The 13058-nt window shown below is 47.9% G+C and overlaps 1 protein-coding gene across 1 annotated transcript in view; it reads left to right on the forward strand.

The window, feature by feature from the left end:
- Ank1 (ankyrin 1) overlaps positions 1–13058 on the forward strand; it is a 185519-nt gene that overhangs the window by 107084 nt on the left and 65377 nt on the right. Inside the window, exon 3 of the mRNA XM_052751837.1 lies at positions 10614–10712. Within this exon, the coding sequence (XP_052607797.1) occupies positions 10614–10712 (99 nt within the window). The remainder of the gene's footprint in view (positions 1–10613; positions 10713–13058) is intronic.

The raw sequence follows: 13058 nt of genomic DNA on the forward strand, positions 1-13058 counted from the left end.
AGGTGATCTGAGGTCAATTGGCCTCCAGGCAGAGCTCCGAAATTGCTGTGGTTCCTTTTAGCTTTAAGATAATGAAACAGATCACCGTGTCTCTCCTCTTCCTCCTGAGTATAACTAAGCTGTGATCCTTAAGAGCTACCTGGGTAGAGAAGCGAATTTAGGTTGTAATAAAGCAGAGAAGGAAAAAATGCTTAGAGCCAGCTTGTTCCTTTCTCTTTGGCTCCCTCTCTGAGTTGGTACAGTCCTCCTGGATCCTTCCATTCTCCAGTTGTCCCTGTCTCCAGAGGAAAGCAGGCTTACAGAGGAGGAAAAGGTAACCCCCTCCCAACCCTGACAGTTGTTCAGCTCCGTCTGCCTCCTGAGTCATTAAATTGCAAGATGGAATATTTTTAACAGACTTTCCCCACCAAGTGGTCTCTGCAGAGCCATAAACCCTCTACAGTAGAAAGGATGCCAGGTGGAGGGTCCTTATCAGCAGGCATCCATGTGAAGTTGAGACTGTTCCCTTGGCATGGTTTGATGGCATGCAGGGCAGGTGAAATCCTTACTGAATAGCGGCGGAACTCTGCTGCAGGCCATTGGTCCTGCAAAAATAGACGGGATGGATTGTGGCCAAATCTCCACAAAGGCTTGCAGAAAACCTACCCCAGCCCAAGCCCATTACCCCGAACCTAGAGTGGCCCCCTTCTCCCACAGCCTTTCTAGGCCTTTGCCTCCACTCCTCTCTCCTGTTTTCTTTAAAACTGTCATTGTTTCTTATCTACAGAAATACCATAAGAACAGTACAAAGAATCCCTGCCTCCCAGTTGCTTTTCTTTCTCTGTGGCTGCTTTTCTGTGTTCTTCACATCTATTGACCTCCCTATACATCCATGATACTCGGTGGCCCTAGGCATTCCAGGTTGTAACAGGCATGAGTAAGGAGACCACCCACCTGGCTCCCACATGCATCCAAGGCAAGACGCTTGGGTGTATTCCAACATCAACATTCCATCCAGAGTCCAGCTGGCCCTCTCCATACCCTCCCTTCCCTTCTCCCTCCTTCTGCCTGCCTCTTTCTGTGTCCCCACCCTACCTTCTCACCCTCCCGTCTTGTTCCAGGTGTCTTCCTAGGTAGATGCTTGGCCTCAGGTGACAGGAGCATCTAATGCGGAACAGCTCCTCCGGCTCTGGTTTTGGCCCTGTTCCATTCAATGTTTGAAGCTCAGCGATGTGTGTCTGATGTTAAAGTCGGGACACGGGGAGTCCTTTTGGCAGTTTGGCTTCTTTGTGGTGTGCCTGGGATTCTTTGAGTCTTCCCTTACTCTCCGTACAAGTTGTCCCGGGTTCGTTCCGAGATTCCCTGGGCTCGCGCTGGCTCTGTGGCTTTTCACCTGTGCCTGCTGTGTGGGTCACTTCCCGGGGCGTCCTTGGCTTCTGCTCTGAGAGGTGGAGGTTAGGCAGCCATTACCACTGCTGTGCCCATTGTCCCTGGTTCTCAACCAAGAACTTGGGCAGGGGAGTGGGGGCCTAAACAGAAACCTGGGTGCATAAGTTCTGTGTAGACATTCTGTCCACACCAGGGGAAAGACTGCTGCTTGAATCTTCTTTCTTGTTTTGTGCCCTGGGTACTTTTATGTCAGCTTGAAACGGCTAGAGTCATTTTGGAAGAGGGAAACTCAATTGAAAAAAAATGCCCCCACCAGACTGGCCCGTGGTGCACGCTTTTGATTAATGATTGATGGACACCCCTGGGCCCGTGGTCTTGACGGATAGAAGAAAGCAGACTGAGCAAGCCGTGAGGAGCAAGCCAGTGATTGGCAGTTCTCCTTCAATTCCTGCTTCCCGGTTCCTGCCTTAAGTCCCTGCCCTGACTTTACTCAGTGGTGGAGTGAGAACTGAGAGTTGTAAGTTGAAATAAACCCTTTCCTCCCCCAAATTCCTTTGGTTCATGGTGTGTTATCACAGCAGTAGAAACCCTGACTAAGGTATTTTGGTTTGTTCTGCAGTACTGAAAATCAAACCCAGGGCCTTATGCATGCTAGGCAAGCGTTCTACCACTGGACTACATCCTCACCTCCATTTTATCGGTTCTTTACTGACTATATTGGTCAAGGGGAATATGGCGCCATGATACAATCATCTAAGTGTCTTAGTTTAGGTTTCTATTGCTGTGAAGAGACATCATGACCACAGCAACTGTTATAAAGGAAAACATTTAATTAGGGCGGGCTTGCAGTTTCAGAGGTTTAGTCCATTATCATCGTGGTGGGGCATGGTGGCATGCAGGCAGACGTGGTGCTGGAGGAGGAGCTGAGAGTCCTACTTCTTGTCCACAGGCAGCATTAGGAGACTATCACACTAGGCCTAGCTTGAGCAAAGGAGACCTCAAAGCCCGCCCCCACAGACACCCACTTCCTCCAACAAGGCCGCACCTCCTAATAGTGCTGCTCCCTGTGGGCCAAGCATTCGTACACATGAGTCTATGGGGGCCATTCCTACTCAAACCACCACAACAGGATTTTCCCATCCCACTTCTCAGCACTCTGGGCCCTCTATTTCCTTGACATCTCTACTGCTATTCCTGGGACTCCAATCCCGTTCTTACTCATCAGAGACTTCCCCTGGAGAGCAAGAAACTGATCTAATAAGTGAACCCAATACATGATCATAAGTGTGGCTGAACAAAGCCATGACTTCCCAATAACGATCTTGGTATGGTCTTGGTCTCGGCTTCACTCACAGGAAGAACAAAGGTCTGGAATGACTAGATTTAAGAGCCTGGTACTAGCTAACCTTAATGTCAACTTGACACAAGCTAGAGCCATCTGAGGGGAGGGAGCTTCAGTTGAGAAAAGGTCTCCATAAGATCAGACTGTAGTCAAGCCTGTAGGACATTTTCTTAATTAGTGAATGATAAAGAAGAGCCCATTACACTGTGGTGGGACCATCCCTGGACTGGTGACCCTGGGTTCTATAAAAAAGCAGGCTGAGCAACTCATGAGGGGCAAGCCAGTAAGCAGCATCCCTCCATGGCCTCTGCATCAGGTCCTGCCTCCAGGATCCTGCCCTTTTTGAGTTCCTGTCCTGACTCCCTTCAATGATGAACGGTGATGTGGAAGCATAAGGCTAATAAAACCTTCCCTCCCTAAGCTGCTTTTGATCATGGTGTTTCATCACAGCAATAGTATCCCTAACCCAGACAAACTTTAAAGTGGGAGGGGGGCCGTGAGCCCTCAGTCAGAGGATGCAGTTTGAGGCTGTGTGCTCCATGAATATGATGAAGTGGGTGAACAGGAAGCATGAGAGATATGTGTTCAGAGACAAGCGGCATCTACTTTTGAGACATCTCTGCCATTTCCCATGGACTGTGGGACCTCAGGATACCAGTGCTTACCGTCTGACGCTTCCCTTCTGCTCCTGACTGGAGAAGTGCTAAATTTCCAGTGACATGTCAACTGTATTTGTACATTTGGAAATCAATTAGTGTAATTGGGGCAATCAGAGGAGCTAAACAGAGGAACAGTTTACTGAGAACAAATGTCTGAAATCATGTTTCTGCCAATGGAATCTCTCACAGTTGGTACAAGAAAATACTCCAAGTTAAATCGTGAAGGCTGAATGTGACTTAAGAATATCTTAAGAACTGTTGGGAGCAGCTGCGTAGCCTCACTGGGCTCTCCTCCTCCACCAGACGTTGCTTCTCAAAATGCTCTCAAATGGACCTTATATCCAAAAGAGGGCAAAGCACAAGAGGAAAGCTGGTATGGGTGGCAGTGTGAAGATTTTTGCTCCTCAAAGAGACCATCTCTTCATTAAGGCCATCGTGACTGCAAAGTGTCTGGAGCCCAGGGGTCTTCAAGCTCAGGATAGGAAGAGTGTAGGATATAGAAGCTCCAAAGGATGTTGCTGTCACCCTAATTGTAGGAAAACAAAACAGATAATCTGAAACAAATCATAAATCTTCCTGAACTCAGCTGAGAGTCAAGGGAGTAAGGTAATTAGGTAATCTGGATTCCAGAGAGGCCGAAACCATGCCGAGAGGCCCACATGCACGATCTTCATGCTGGTAGAGTGCATATAGAAACAGTGAGCTCTGCAAGGCAAAATCCCGACAACTCTTCCAGGTCAAGAGGTCTACATTGAATTGTTGACCCCATGCCTTGATTGAGTGCTCATGGGAAGTATTGGATACCATAGAGACGCTCCCTAGGCCTAGGGAGTTCAGGGTGTGATTAGTGGGAGGTAAAAGACAATAGCCTTGCAGACTTCCCAGACTCCTCTCTTGATACCAAACAGATATGCTATCATACTCCGGACTTCACATGGATGCCGTCTTTATTGGCTGGTTTTGTGTGTCAACTTGACACAAACTAGAGTCATCAGAGAGAAGGGAGCATCAGCTGAAAAAATGCCTTCATGAGACCCACCTGTAATGCATTTTTTCAATGTGTGATCAGTGGGAGAGGGTCCAGCCCATGGTGGGTGGTGCCATCCCTGGACTAGTGGTCCTGGGTTCTACAAGAAGCAGGTTGAACAAGCCAGGGAAAGCAAGCCAGTAAACAGCACCCTTCCACAGCCACTGCATCAGCTCCTGCCTTTAGGTTCCTGCCTTGTTGGAGTTCCTATCCTGACTTCCTTCAGTGGTGACCAGCAATGTGAAACTGTAAGCCAAATAAACCCTTTCCTTCCCAATTTGGCTTATGGTCATGGTGTTTCATAGCAGCAATGGAAACCCTAACTAAGACACCATCCTTCCAAGGAGGAGCAAAAACAGACCGCTTTTGCTGAGGAACAGGAGACACTCTTGCTTGGTTTATGTTGGTGTCTCTGGATAGCCTGGAAACCTGGGGAGGCCAGCAACTGTCCTAGGCCCAGGGTCATACCCCAGGAACAAGCAGGTCTCTGGCTCTGCTAGAGACTATGAAGACATGCAGGGATTACCCATCCAAGCCCAGTACAGACCAGGTAAAGCAGAGGAGGGGTAATGCAAAAAAAAAGTGTCCTACCCTTGATGACCAGACATGCAGAGCCTGATTAAGACTGAAGCTGGACCAGTCTATGTAACCAGGAAGAACGCATTGCCACTAGGAGAAAAGTACAAGCAAGGAAATGAGTCTACCTGAGACACAGGTACCCAGAACAGATGGAAGCTGGGAGATCAGGAACACTGAAACCCTTCTGAGACCCTGACTCCTACATCAAACTCAGGATGACTGCAGCCTCCCTGGAGAAGAGTGTGGAGGCTGACAGACCAGATACCGTGAGACTCAAACCCAGGGCAGCTTCTAACCCTCACTATCCATGCCACAGATGAATCAAATCTGCTTCCAGCCACAAATGACACATGCTTTCGTGTCTCTTGTTCTTATACATGATGCCTGGCAATCAATTAAGAATCATTAATGTAATATACATATAAGACAAAACACAAATGATGGCCAAGAGACAAAGCATTCAACAGAATCAGACTCAGAGAAGACCCAGGTGACTGACACGTGCATGAATCCAGTGGAGAAATGAATGACATTCATGTACGGATGGGGAATTTCAGCAAAACAATAGAAAGTCCCAGGAAGAGCCTAATGCAAGACAGTGATAAAAAAAAAAAAGACACTTTCTTAGTGATAAAGAAGTTTTCAACAGTATCAACAGTAGACTAGACGAAAGCGTGGTAAGACTCAGAACTTGAAATAGATCAGAAGAAAGTATTCAAGTTAAAACAAAGCAGAAGGAAAAGGACAGAGTGGAGTGACTAAGAGCACAGGCATCTCAGGTGGTTTAGCACACAGGCCACAGTCTAGTGCTTGGGGTCTGCAGGAAGAAGATGCCCAGCTAGTGTCCTGCAGGACAGCATGACTGGAAATGGCCAGGAGCAGCTGCACGTCTCACTTAGCTGAAGCTCCTAATCTTGTGTCTCTTGAACTCGTGTGTGCTTATCGTCTACACTCTGCTATTTGAGAGAAGTAGTATGTGCTTCATCCCACTCCTAATCCCTCAACAGCCTGTCTGCCATTTGGCTTCAGGAGAAAGTGACTGTGGAGGTTGGATGAGTAGCTGAAGTTCTAAGGAGCGATCCAGCAGGCTGCCTCTTACTTTTGGCAACCAACTTACATTTGATTTAACTGAAGTAAAAGCATATGGTTCCTGGCTATGAAGAGGTGGTAAATTACAGTTCATCCCTGTCCATAGTCACAGCTAAGAACAAATAGTTCACATAATTTGTACTCCTCCCTCTTCACACTTGAGCAATTGAAAAAAAAAACTGTTTAAAGAAAAGGAAAGCGTTAAATTTGGTATTTATCCACGGGATGCTGTTTTGGTGTTGAAAGTAGTCTCTTGTGTGGACTAGTTATGCACTTAGTAAGGCAGGGGGCGCCTTAGAACACATGGCAGGACATTGGTCCCCAGGTGTCCCTCAGCTTCAGATGCTGGGCTGGTTGGTCAGTCACTGTGGCCAATCATCCCCCCACCTGCTGAAGTTGGCTTCTGGAAAGAGCTTGGCCTCTGGGGCTTGGAGCATTTGTGTACCTGTTGGATCCAGCTGCCTCATGAAAGGAAAGGGACATGTGATGAGGAGGCTGGAAGCTTGGCTTCTGACGTGTTAGTGCGTGGGTTTAGAACTTAGTGTCACATATGGTGTCTTCATTTCACCATTGTAAATGAACTTGACACCCTAATGTCACATGAACTGGCTGTCTGGCTATGAAACCACTTCTTAAAGAGTCGTCCGATCCTCCTCTGTGCTACAGATTCATACGTGCCTGTAAGAGCATTTAGGTTATTTCTCTTGTGTGTATCTGTCCCTGCATCACCCCACCCACGGTGAGTTAGTTCTTCAAGAGAAAAACGTTTGTTTCTTAGTCACCTACAGCACCCTGCCCGGCACTGTTGGCTTGCACAGTGTTTGGGATGGGTGGATGCTCAGCACTCAGTAGCACTGCAGCTGAAGCAGGCGTTTGCTCCTGTGTTTTGTTACACACTGACTCCAGGGTTTCTTGCATACCCTGGTTGCCTGTGCCTCATGGGGCTTGTTTGGGTTCTGTGGCCCAGATGAGGACATTGAATTCAAATCACCTGAGTCATAGACCTAACTTACATCTATTAGTAGTAATGGATGTGACTTACAAAGACCCCCAAGGGAGCCGGGGAGATGGCTCAGCAGTTGACACACTTGGTACTCCAGTAGTAGGTCCTTGAACTCAGATCGTCAGAACCCACATCAATGCTCTGCGAACACGGTAGCCTGCGATTCCAGCCTCCGTCTCAGAAGTCAGAGATGGGGGGCATCCATCGCCAGCAAGCTGCCTAGTGAGGCAAGCGCTATCTATGAGCTCTGGGTTTGTTTGAGAGGCTCTGCCTCAAAGCGTAAGGTTGACGAGTGGTCAAGGAAAATTCCGGACATTAACCTCATTAACCACACATATGTGAGCATGCGCGCGTGCACACACACACACACACACACACACACACACACACGCACGCACACACACACACACACACACACACACACACACACACGCACGCACACACACACACACACACACACACACACACACGGAAAGACAAAGTCGTAAAGAAGAAAGAGATGGTAGAGGGAGAATCTGGAAGGAGGGTGAGATACACTTTGGGATGTAGAACCACTCAAATGGACCCTCTTGGAGGAAAGACCCTTTCTTCTGCCAGGAGTGGGCTTCTGGAAGGCTTATGAACTGGGGAGGAGAGAAAGGGAGACTCCTGAAGACCACAACAGTGAGTAGAACCATCAAGATCAGTCACCGAAGTCACAACCAGACCCTTGGGGATGATTGTTATGACTATAATCGAAAGTAAACTATGCTTCTATTTATCTGATTAAACAGAAGTGAGCTAGCTCCTGGGAGGAGGGCACCCCAAACCATGCTGACTTTCATCTGGCTGTGATGTAGCAGGATTATGTGACTTCATTAATTTAACCACTCTGGGCCTTGGTTTGCTAAACTGTGAATGAAAGGTATAATCCAGAGCCTTTAATACACCTTGCCTCCAACTTTCTGTGGTCAGAAATCCAGCATCCCTATGGATTAGGGTCCCCACACTGGCTCCGAAGAGCAGGGAAAGCCACCCCCAGAGCATCCGCTGTGTTAGACGTTTCCTCCTAGGCCCGTCAACATTGCAGCTCTGAGGCTTTCAGGACCAATCAATACCCACCATTTAGGTGGCAAATCTGCCAAGCCAAGCAGTAAATGAGCCACATCCAGGCTGGCATGCTACCAGAACCATCTCCTGGGGTAAGCAGAGTGTAGCCACGACCACAACCCCACCACCAGACCCCAGAAGCCCCACATGCCAGGGCTTGGAGCCTTCCAGAGTAGTGTTGATAGATCTCTGTCTACAGGTCTGCGAAAGGGAACAAGATCCTCATCAGACCTGTCCCGCAAACAGGAGCAGCTGCAGAAAGGTCTGGGACTTCCCAGGCACCCCCCTCCCATTGGACAGGTGGCTTTCTAGTTCATTTGTGCTTTGCAAATTGAACACAGACAGTGGGTTTTTGTGTGTGTGTCCAGTGTTCCTTACCCCTGCCCTAACTTCCTGCCCAGGCTGTGGCCTGCCTTCAGGCCATTTCTCTCTTCTTACCAGCACTGGATCTAGCCAATCTTTGATCTGATAGTTTTATTTACACTGTGGGATGAAAAATCCACACAGCTGGTGTTGGACTCTGTGGTAACTGTTGTACACAACCTGTAAGAGGAAGACACATGATAGCTAAAGTCAGATGTTTTCATTAGGAAACACTTGGTAAAGGGGCATTCCCACTAGCCCCACCCACTCATCTGCACATGCGCATGCAGTGGCACAGTGTGTGTGTGTGTGTGTGTGTGTGTGTGTGTGTGTGTGTACACATAGAGTAAGGAATGTCCCAACCCAGCCAGGTCTCGGCTAGCTGTCCTCACTGGCTGCTTTCAGGCTGGGCAGGCCTGATCTAAAGAGGACATAGGTTGATATATTGCAACCCTCCTGTTTCCCTGCCCCTCAATGAATCCCCAGGAGACTCTTCCCTGTGGCCACATGCTAAGAGGCAGCACTGACCCCAGGCACAGAGCTGTGTTTTAGTGGGAAGCTGAACATGTGCTCTGACCCAAGAGAGGAGTGGGCATTTCTGGGACTCAGGGTGCAGGGACTCCCAGGACAGGTGAGTCAGAGGCCTCAAATCACAGAGTGGTTAAGCCTTATCCTGATTGGCAAGAGCCTGCAGCAGCTCCAAGGCTGGGGGAGGGCGAGGAAAGGAGGTACTAAAATCAGACTGACCAAAACAAAAAGGAGAAGAGGGCTGTTGACCACAGTGGAGGAGACAATGAATGCAGATCATCTGCTGACTAGAACCTCTAGCTTTATGGATCCCACTCAGCCATGGAACTGAAATTCATTGTCAGAATCATCTGTAGTGCTGGGTAATACCTTTTTTAAAAAATATATTTATTTAGGGTGAGGGGCACATGCACTCCATGAGCATATTGGAGGTCAGAGGGTAACTTTAAGGAGTCAGTTCTCTCCTTCCATCATATGAACCAAACTTAGGTCATCAGGCGTGATGGCAAATGCCTTTTCATCAGTCCCTAAGTAGCAGGGTGTTTTGTTTTTTGGGTTTTTTTTGGTATTTTCAAGATAGGGTTTCTCTATGTAGCCCTGGCTGTCCTGAAACTCACTCTGTAGACCAGGCTGGCCTTGAACTCACAGAGATCTGCCTGCCTCTGCCTCCCTAGTACCGGGACTAAAGGCGTGTGCCGTCACCACCTGACAAATAGCAGTTTTTGATATCAGATTTTGCCAGAAAGTTCCAGGGCCTTTAAGTACACAGGATAGAGAACAGAAAGAAGGAAGCATGGACTGAGAGATGCATCCCGAGCCGCACTGCTTTAAGGGGCACAGTAGCAGCTAAGACTGATCAGAACTTTCATACCTTGGCAAGAGCTCTGATTTTGGAGACTGATGGTTGGGTGTAGCCTCTTTGGTGGCACCTGAAATGATGAGCTAACCAAGGGGCTGTTTTCATACTGGTTTTTTCCATCGAGGGACTCGTGTAGCCTCAACTAAGTGGGATTTCCATCCATCAGTGGTCAGCTCTCTGCCACTATGACAAAATGCCTGGGAAAATCAACTTAATAAATGAAAATACAAAGTACATCTTGGGATGAGTTTATGGTAAAAACAGGCTGCTGGGCTATGGCAGCTTGAAAGCAAAAGACAGAAAGAGGGCTGTACTCCACCTGCCTCTTTCTTAAGGCCCCCCCAACCCCCACTCTTAATGGTTCTACCTCTTCAAGCCTTCAACATTTGTGCATTTGGACACTTCCGACACTTCCAGTGAAGCCTAAAGACTGCCTAGGATCAGGGTCTCAGGTCCCCTGTACGTTCTCAGAGAATGTTCCTGCACGTGGTTCTTGTCCAGAGTGTGCCTGTTTTATTGTCTTTGCTCTCCTTGGCCCTCTGGCCTTCCTAGCTAGCCTTCCCTTGGTGGCTCTCAGTGTCAGCTCTACCCACCCAGTGTCCCTGCATTCCAGCTGTCCACTCCTCCACATACCTTACCCAGTCCTTAGGATGGCAGAGCGGCCAGCGTCACTAACCAAAGCCTTCCCACCTTTCTGCTCTTCTCAGAACGGGCTGAACGGCTTGCATCTGGCATCTAAGGAAGGCCACGTGAAGATGGTGGTCGAGCTACTGCACAAAGAGATTATTCTAGAAACGACGACCAAGGTAAGAAGCAGGGTTGAAAATTCAAGCCTGTGGGCCTTTGTGCATTTTCTCAAACTGCTGCTTGGAAACCAGCCTAAACATGGACCTGATTTCTGAGATGCTGCTCGTCCGTCACACTCTGTTTCTCTGAGTCTCGGGTGCCACCTGAAAACACAGGACCCTGTTTCCAGAAATAGTCAGCGGCCCTTTATTCTACCCTCTCACTGGATTCTGAAACCAGGACCCTTTTATGGTGGCTTCTTACTGTTTCATACAGGGACCAGGAGTTCTGCAACATCCAAAGTTGCTTCCCCTTCTATGACCATAGGCAAGTTACTTGGCCACTGAAAAGCCTCAGTTTTCTCCCCTGTAAATAGGGATGATGATACTTACTTGCAGGGTTGGTGTGACAATTAACTGAGCCCATGTACATAAAGTACCCTGCATAAGAATTAGGTGGGAAATAGTGATGGTGACGGTGTTGTCACTGAAGAAACCCTGGTCCTTCTGATTTGTCCTTCTCTAGCAAATCTTCCTGTTCAGCCCTAAATCTATTTTCTCCCTGATTAGTTACCTGAGACGGCACTCCCTTTTATCATGAAATATTTTGCCTAGAAGCATCAATTGATATAGATTGCAAAAATAGTGGTTTTTGCATGGCTAGTAGTGGAACCCTGGTCTTCGTGCATGGTGAACACGCAGTCTACCACTGACCTACACCCACCCCCTAAAACAAGCTTTATTTCTTATACACATGCAGTATGTTTGTTAAGATGATCTCCTTTCGCCGTGCCCCGCTGCCCCCTGTCTTCCCAGCTCCATCTCCCCACGTCCCTGTCTCTCTGCCTGAGTGGCTGTAACCTCTCACTTCCCGTCCGACGCTTGTCAAACGCTGTCCCGAGCCCAGCCTCAGTTTGAGCTCTTTGCAGCCAGCACCTTGCCGCCTCTCAGGCAGAAAACGCAGCTGAATGATACGTAGAGAACAGATATAATTTGTACGAAATGAATTCCCAAATATTATGAAGGTAGAATCCTTTCCCACGGTAAAATTCGCTCATTTTCGTGTCATTCCCCACTCACTCATCGGCGCAGTGAGCCGAGTTACTCTTTGGGACTGCGTCTGCTTCCAGCCCCTTGATAGCAATTGATTGTTTTACCTGCTTTTCCCAGGGACCAAGGGGGTAGCTACTGACCTCCAGTGTACCCAGCCATAAACCTGCAGCCTCTCTTCCCTGGCATTTCCCTAGAGCTGAGTAAATGACACTCTTTCCAAATCCTCCTCTTTGGTTTTTATTTTGTGATGAATACTTACTTGGTAGATTTTATTTATAGACACATTTATGCCAGCAAAGCTTTAGAATGCCATAGAGGAAGAGGGGTATCAAAGGTGAAAGTCAAACCTTAGGCTAGGAAGACACCAGACAGACTGTGAAATTGCCATGGGTCTCCCAGGCTTAGGAAAGATTAGAAATAAAGACAAAGTAAGAAGCTAAAACCCGCCCCAGTTCCTTAGCTGGGCTCATGAATGCAAACACGAAAGATGGATGCTCTGGCTTCTCACCTCCCTCTCCATCCTAGAAACTAGAACCCAGATTCAGAGTGGGTAAGGGTCAAGTAGAATGCTCACATCACCCCACAAATTCACACGGTGCTGACCCAACCCTCCTCTTTCTGTAGGTTCTTTGGTTCCTTAAACATGGAGAAATCGAGTATTTGTAAATCAAAACAGAATTAAAGCATCTCTTCTGTTTTTTCATTAACACAGAGGATCACACCCCTGTCTTGTGACTGCCCTACAGGTCCAGGGGTCTTCTTGAGGCTTGCAGTTGGGGTGTGTTTGTGACTCTCTGTGTGTGATGTGTGTGTGTCTCTGTGTGTGTAATGTGTGTGTGATGTGTGTGTGTCTCTGTGTGTGTGTCTCTGTGTGTGTAATGTGTGTATGATGTGTTTGTGTCTCTGTGTGTGATGTGTGTGTCTGTATAATGTATGTGTGATGTGTATGTGTGTGATGTGATGTGTGTGATGTGTTTGTGTCTCTCTCTTTCTGTGTGTGATGTGTTTGTTTATGTGTCTGTGTGATGGGTGTGTGTGATGTGTGTGTGTGATGTGATGAGTGTGTGTGTGTGTGTGTGTAATGTGTGTGTATGTGTGCCTGTGTGGTATGTGTGTAATATGTGTGTGATGTGTGTGTGTAATATGTGTGTGATGTGATGTGTGTGTGTGTGTGTGTGTGTGTGTGTGTGTGTGTGTGTGTGACAGAAGAGGACGTTGTTCCCTGTGCTTTTCTAGTCTCTCATGATCAGTGACAGGCTGGGTATGGACACAGATGTTTCTGCCTTGGGGCTTCCCAACAAACACCTTCATTTT

Source organism: Peromyscus californicus, unplaced genomic scaffold (genome assembly GCF_007827085.1).
Source record: "Peromyscus californicus insignis strain IS unplaced genomic scaffold, ASM782708v3 Scaffold_23__1_contigs__length_62951481, whole genome shotgun sequence".
Classification (NCBI taxonomy): domain Eukaryota; kingdom Metazoa; phylum Chordata; class Mammalia; order Rodentia; family Cricetidae; genus Peromyscus; species Peromyscus californicus.